This window comes from Perca fluviatilis, chromosome 17 (genome assembly GCF_010015445.1).
Source record: "Perca fluviatilis chromosome 17, GENO_Pfluv_1.0, whole genome shotgun sequence".
NCBI classification, from domain to species: domain Eukaryota; kingdom Metazoa; phylum Chordata; class Actinopteri; order Perciformes; family Percidae; genus Perca; species Perca fluviatilis.
The window spans coordinates 32948477-32955803 of record NC_053128.1 but is presented as its reverse complement, the minus strand read 5'-3'; the positions used below and the strand labels follow the sequence as shown (position 1 = coordinate 32955803).

The 7327-nt window shown below is 33.8% G+C and overlaps 2 protein-coding genes across 2 annotated transcripts in view; one reads left to right on the top strand and one right to left on the bottom strand.

Annotated features, from left to right (window-relative positions):
- Nucleotides 1-372: 372 nt before the first annotated feature.
- Nucleotides 373-5762, top strand: LOC120545084 (guanine nucleotide exchange factor subunit RIC1-like; the record flags this gene model as incomplete). The annotated part of the gene is made up of 3 exons (XM_039779074.1): nt 373-467; nt 2616-2701; nt 5737-5762. Coding segments are annotated over 3 exons (207 nt in total), but the record flags the coding sequence as incomplete, so codon positions are not given.
- Nucleotides 5763-6379: 617 nt separating this feature from the next.
- Nucleotides 6380-7327, bottom strand: part of psmb6 (proteasome 20S subunit beta 6) — a 9015-nt gene continuing 8067 nt past the window's right edge. The window contains exons 6-7 of the mRNA XM_039780279.1: nt 6983-7127; nt 6380-6652 (exon numbers count right to left, since the gene is read on the bottom strand). Coding sequence (XP_039636213.1) covers nt 6525-6652; nt 6983-7127 — 273 coding nt within the window. The 3' untranslated portion in view covers nt 6380-6524. The remainder of the gene's footprint in view (nt 6653-6982; nt 7128-7327) is intronic.

The window sequence follows — 7327 nt, the reverse complement described above, 5'->3', positions numbered from 1 at the left end:
TCCATCCCTTTTCATTACTCCATCCATCCCTTCATCCATTACTCTATCCATCCACTTCCATCCATTAATTCATCCATCCTTTCATCCATTCTACCCATCCTTCCATCCATTCTCTATCCATCTTCATCCATTACTCTATCCATCCCTTCATCCATCCATCCTTTATCCATTATCCATCCTTACATTACTCTATCCATCCTTTAATAACATTACTCTATCCATCCTTTATCCATTTTACTTTTCATCCATTACTCTATCCATCCTTTCATCCATTACTCTATCCATCCTTTAATCATTACTCTATCCATCCTTTAATCATTACTCTATCCATCCTTTCATCCATTACTCTATCCATCCTTTAATCATTACTCTATCCATCCTTCCATTCATTACTCTATCCATCCTTTCATCCATTACTCTATCCATCCTTTCATCCATTACTCTATCCATCCTTTAATCATTACTCTGTCCATCTTTTCATCCATTACTCTATCCATCCTTTCATCCATTACTCTATCCATCCTTCCATCCATCACTGTATTAACTCTATCTGAACTAACCAATCAGAGGTGAGTAATCGTTCTACTGTTGATAACATGTCTGTATATAGTGTGGTGTATTATGGGATGTAGATACAGTAACCATGACAACCAGAGACTGGTCAGTGTCTACAAGAACAGCGATCCATCTACCATCTGGATCCATTAGACCTGCAGGGGTCTTCAACAGGAGGTCCTGGACCCCTAGGGGGTCCTCAGAGTCAATGCAGGGGGTCCTCCAAATAATTAAGTCTTTTTTCAAAAATTCAAAAGTCCTAACATGAATCCAAGATATAATTATCAAATACTAATCCCCACTGATGATAGGCTCACTGGCCAGTGACTCAAGGCCCACACAGGACAGTGGTTTTTAAACTGTAATTACCTGACGTTCCGGCACTTGCCGACTGATTTGCCAGAAGCAGAGTTTTCACATTCAGGCTGAGAAACTGGTGGTAATCTTTGTTTTTGATTGATTTACTAAATTCTCTGATGGCTGAGGAACTCTCTTGGTGACTTGTGGAGGGCTTCATGTCAACAGAAATGCGACAAAAAGCAACAAATTTACAAAAAGGTGACGAAGCTGTCAGTCCAATGCGTGACATTTTTTTTTTTCTTTTTTTTTTTTTTCTTTTTTTTTTCTTTTTTTTTTTTTTTTTCTTTTTTTTTTTCTTTTCCTTTTTTTCTTTTCTTTTTCTTTTTTTTTTCTTTTCTTTTTCTTTTTTTTTTTCTCTTTTTTTTTTCTTTTTTTTTCTTTCATTTCTTTTTGTGTTTCTTTTTTTTTTCTCTTTTTCTTTTCTTTTTCTTTTTTTTCTTTTTTTTTTTTTTTTTTTTTTTTTTTTTTTTTTTTTTTTTTTTTTTTGTTTTGTTTACTTTTTCGTTATTCTACATTTTGTCTTATTCCGTTTTTGTCACTTATTCCACATTTCCTTGTACCACTTATTCACTTGTTATTATTCTACTTATGTTTCTTTTTCTCTATCTTGTTTACATATTTATGTGTGTTTATTGTTTTATTTTGTGTTATTTTTTTTGTTTTTTTTTTGTTTTTTTTTGTTTTTTTTTGTTTTTTTTTTTGAGAGATGGGGTGTTAGTTATGTATTAGTATTTTTATTTTGTATTTATATTTTTTTTTTGTGTTTTTATTTTATTTAATTTTAAATATGGTGTATTTATTTTATTGTTGTTATTTAGTTTTGTAATTAGGTATAATGGAAGTAAATGGAGTAGTTTTATTAGTTATATTATATATAGTGATAGTATATAGTATTATAGTAATATTATATATAGTGGTAGTAATATAGTATTATAAGTAATGTATATGAGTGATAGTATATAGTATTATAGTAATATTATATATAGTGGTAGTAATATAATTATTATAATGTATTATATATAGTGATAGTAATATAGTATTATAGTAATATTATATATAGTGGTAGTAATATAGTATTATAGTAATATTATATATAGTGGTAATAATATAGTATTATAGTAATATTATATATAGTGATAGTATATAGTATTAAGTAATATATATAGTGATAGTAATATAGTATTATAGTAATATTATATATAGTGATAGTAATATAGTATTATAGTAATATTATATATAGTGATAGTAATATAGTATTATAGTAATATTATATATAGTGATAGTAATATAGTATTATAGTAATATTATATATAGTGATAGTAATATAGTATTATAGTAATATATATATAGTGATAGTAATATAGTATTATAGTAATATTATATATAGTGATGGTATAATTATTATAGTAATATTATATATAGTGGTAGTAATATAGTATTATAGTAATATTATATATAGTGATAGTAATATAGTATTATAGTAATATTATATATAGTGATAGTAATATAGTATTATAGTAATATTATATATAGTGATAGTAATATAGTATGATAGTAATATTATATATGTGATAGTAATATAGTATTATAGTAATATTATATATAATATAGTAATATAGTATTATAGTAATATTATATATAGTGATAGTAATATAGTATTATAGTTATATTATATATAGTGATAGTATATAGTATTATAGTATATTATATATAGTGATAGTATATAGTATTATAGTAATATATAGTGTAGTATTGTATTATAGTATATTATATGTGATAGTAATATGTAATAGTAATATTATATATTATATAATTATAGTATAATATATTAGTATATATTATAGTATATTATATATAGTGTGTTATAGTATTATGTATATTATATATAGTGATAGTAATATAGTATTATAGTAATATTATATATAGTGATAGTAATATAGTATATAGTAATATTTATATAGTGATAGTATATGTAATAGTATATTTATAATATAGTATTATAGTAATATTATATATAGTATGTAATATAGTATTATAGTAATATTATATATAGTGATAGTAATATAGTATTATAGTAATATTATATATAGTGATGTATATAGTATATAGTAATATTATATATAGTATGTTGTATTATAGTAATAATATATAGTGTAGTAATTAGTATTATAGTAATATTGTTGGTAGTGGAGGGTTGGATAGAGTTTGTTTGTAGGTCTTGCACAGTTAAATAGTTATCTTAATTTAGTTGTTTGTGTTCTTCACCTGTTAGCTAGGTTTCACGTTGCTTGATTGTAATGAAGCATCAAAAGAGTTGTCTCCGTCCGTGTTTTAACAGACCCAGCTGGGGGGGCGAAGTTGGAAACCAGCATCAGATTACAGTCCTAATCTAGTCCTCACTAACAAGTTTCAAATAATTTCACTGGAGTTATGGTTATTATTTTTCGCGTCATCAATACCGAATTCAATCTAATTGGATGGGAAACTGTACGTTGCATGTAACACACCACTAGCCTACAAGACGACTCGACAGACTCGCGTTCATTTGCGATTTGAAAATGAAGAGAACAGAGATCCCAGAGATTAGGCAGACAAGCAGCAAGACATTAATCATCATTGGCCTTATCTGAGAGAGATGTTTGAGATAGGCTAGTAGGCATCAAGTATGACTCCTGGCCAATGTGCTGTGTAACTCTAAAAGTATGGGGAACTTCTTAATTAATCTATGTTTAGTAATTCATATTGTATCCTTTATTTTCTTTCTATATTTGTGCACACACACATACATGTAGATTCCTTTAAATGTTAAGGGGACGATTAAAAAAGAGAAACTGGATCTGTGAATTCTCACAGAATCACAATTGAATTCATATCTTGCTACTCAGTCCGAATCTTATTAAGCTGGAGTCGCAGTCTCTGTCACAATAATCATATATGTGATGTTTGGCAGACATCCATTTAAAATGTAGACAATGGCATATAAAGAGCCTGGTTTTTATGTCCACTGAAGTTTCTCATCTTGCACTCTAGTAACGTGTGTGGTCCAGGTAGCTTTGCATAAAAACTAGTTGTCATTCGCAAGGCTACTTTTACTTTTATACTTTAAGTACATTTCAAAGCCTGTACTTTGTTACTTTTACTTAAGTAAACAAGTTAAATCAGTACTTCTACTTTTACCAGAGTATTTTTTAACACAAGTATCTTTACTTCTACTTAAGTACGGGAAGTGAGTACTTTTGCCATCTCTGCATCTTTGTCACTTATTCTGACGTTTTTGTCACTTATTCTGACACTTTTGTCACTTATTCCGACATTTTTGTCTCTTATTCCAACATTTTTGTCACTTATTCTGACATTTTTGTACTTTTTCCGACATTTTTGTACTTTTTCCGACATTTTTGTACTTTTTCCGACATTTTTGTCACTTATTCTGACATTGTTTGTCACTTGTTCTGACATTTTTGTACTTTTTCCGACATTTTTGTCACTTATTCTGACATTTATGTCACTTATTCTGACATTTTTTTACTTATTCCAACATTTTTGTCACTTATTCTGACATTTTTGTACTTTTTCCGACATTTTTGTACTTTTTCCGACATTTTTGTACTTTTTCCGACATTTTTGTCACTTATTCTGACATTTATGTCACTTATTTTGACATTTTTGTACTTTTTCCGACATTTTTGTCACTTATTCTGAAATTGTTGTCACTTATTCCGACATTTTTGTACTTTTTCCGACATTTTTGTCACTTTTTCCGAAGTTTTTGTACTTTTTCCATCATTTTTGGGCGTTTGTTTTCCTCTGATGGCTAAGGAATTGTCTCCTGACTTCTTCAGGACTTTCTGTCGACCAATCTGTGAGTGAGAAGAGACTACATGAGACACGCAATAATACAGACAGAGATATTTAACTCTTTCTATTAAATAAACACACGTCAATAACCTAAACATGTCTGGCCCTTGGTGTGAGTCTTATTTTCCAGCGTGGCCTTCTGGGAAACTGAGTTTGACAGCCCTGTGTTAGGCGCTTGATGACATGGCCCTTAAACCTTCCCCTGCAGTACAGCGCCCCCTGCTGACCTGTTACTGCCACCATGGAAACCACACTGACTCCCCCAAAATAACTCTTCTGTTAGGGCTGCTCCATTCTGGTAAAAAAACATAATCACGAGGGACTACAGGTGGAAACTATGTGCTACAACCTGGTATAATGCATCTCTCCTGTCTAAGGTTAATGGATATCGTACGTTGTCCCTGTTTAAAGAATTATAGAAATGAAAAAACTAAAAAATTTCGGTCAATATTGAAATCACTTATTTTTTTTTAGACGTATCTCTGTTCGAGCTCCTTCCATTCACTCCGCGGGACGTCCCACGGCTCGTCCTAACCTCTGTTGGTCATTTCCTTCGCCACTTCCTGATACATTTTGGCATCTCTTAGATTTTTGCTCTCTAAAATAGTTGTTATATTTTGCTTGTTGAATTAAATTCAGAAAGTCTCTCGTCTCCTCGCTGGTCCTCTTCCATCATGTCTCTGGCCCGTCTAGTTTTTGTAGCTTTTTCAATGTTTTGTCGCTCTTACTTCTGCAGATGATTTTGGGGTCTTTTCTGGCATTTTGTTTTAAAGTTTTTTGGTGCTTTTTCCTTTGATGGCTGAGTCACTTTTTGGGGGCTTTATGTCGACCAAACTGTGAGTGAGAAGACTACATGAGACACACAATAATACACTCAAAGATATTTGACTTTTTCAATTAAATGAACTGTAAACATGTCTGGCCCTTGGTGTGAGTCTTGAGTCCTGTCCTGTGTGCTGACAGGCAAGGCAGCTTTACATGAGACATGAAGGAGCAGTTAGAACACTATTAAAAACTATTTAAGAGAGAAGAATATATTTTACAGTGCAGTACGAGAATTTAAAGAACAGAGAGATAAATATGCGAATAAAGAACAGTTAAAACAGTTAAACATATGACAGCAGATAAAATAATTTAAAACAGAGAGGAAATACTGGGAGGAAATGGACTACAACTTCTTCTTCGTTTTGTGGCAGGTTTGATTTCAGTCCTGTGTGTAGTGACTTCTAACAGAGTGTAAATTATAATCAAACAGGATGAATGATGATTATTAAATAGGTAAGGACAGCTGTGATGTGATGCGTTCACTGCCCGTTTGACCGGGAAGTGTTTTCACCGTTAACTCCGGAGCACCACGGTGTGCCAGGCTGCCAGCAGGCTCCATTCATCTATAGTTAACCGTAGTATAGATGAGTGGTCTGGCAGCCTGTGATTGGTTAGCAGCTAACTTTCATATTATTGACTGTTAATCTGAAAAATAACACCACATACTACCAACTACCAGACTTTATGCTAAGCTAGGCTAACAGTTCCCCCCCCCACTACCAGTCTTTATGCTAAGCTAGGCTAACACTGCAGCTGTTTAAAGAAGAACAGGACGACAGAGACAAGACTCAAAACTTTATTGACAGAAAAATGACAAGTTAACACAGCTTTGTGTGTGTGTGTGTGTGTGTGTGTGTGTTCAGAGTGTGTGTGTGTTGAGTGTGTGTGTGTGTGTGTGTGTTTAGAGAGTGTGTGTGTGTGTGTGTTTAGTGTGTGGAGTATTTGGGCAGCTGGTTCCCCAGGATGACCTTCCTCTCTACTCCGGCCTCGGAGATGCTCGCCAGTCTGATCACACCTCCGCTGGAGCCGTCTCTCTCCATCGCCAGAGACAGGGCTGAGAGACAGACAGGCAGGCAGGCAGGGAGAGAGACAGACAGGCAGGGAGAGAGACAGACAGGCAGGCAGGGAGGGAGGGAGACAGGCAGGCAGGCAGGGAGGGAGAGTGAGAGACAGGTTTAGTATAACAATATACACTACTACTACTGCTGCTATCCTCGTCTGGACACATTAACATAACATGGTATTTCACATAAATATAGTCTGTCTGTCTGTGTATGTGTCTGTCTCTGTGTGTGTGTGTGTGTGTGTGTGTGTGTGTGTGTGTGTGTGTGTGTGTGTGTGTGTGTGTGTGTGTGTGTGTGTGTGTGTGTGTGTGTGTGTGTACCTGCAGCAGTGAGGTCCAAACACTGGTCCTTGGTCAGGTCAGGTTTGTAGTTTGAGTCCATGAAGCCGTAGATGTAAGAGCTGCCGCTGCCCCCGATAGAGACGGGCTGTCTCACCATCATCCCTCCAATAGGAACGCAGTACACCTGGAGAGAGACACACAGGTCACACACACACACACACACACACACACACACACACACACACACACACACACACACACACACACACACACACACACACACACACACACACACACACACACACACACACACACACACACACACGGTCGACACACACACACACACACACAGGTCAGACACACACACACACACACACAGGTCAG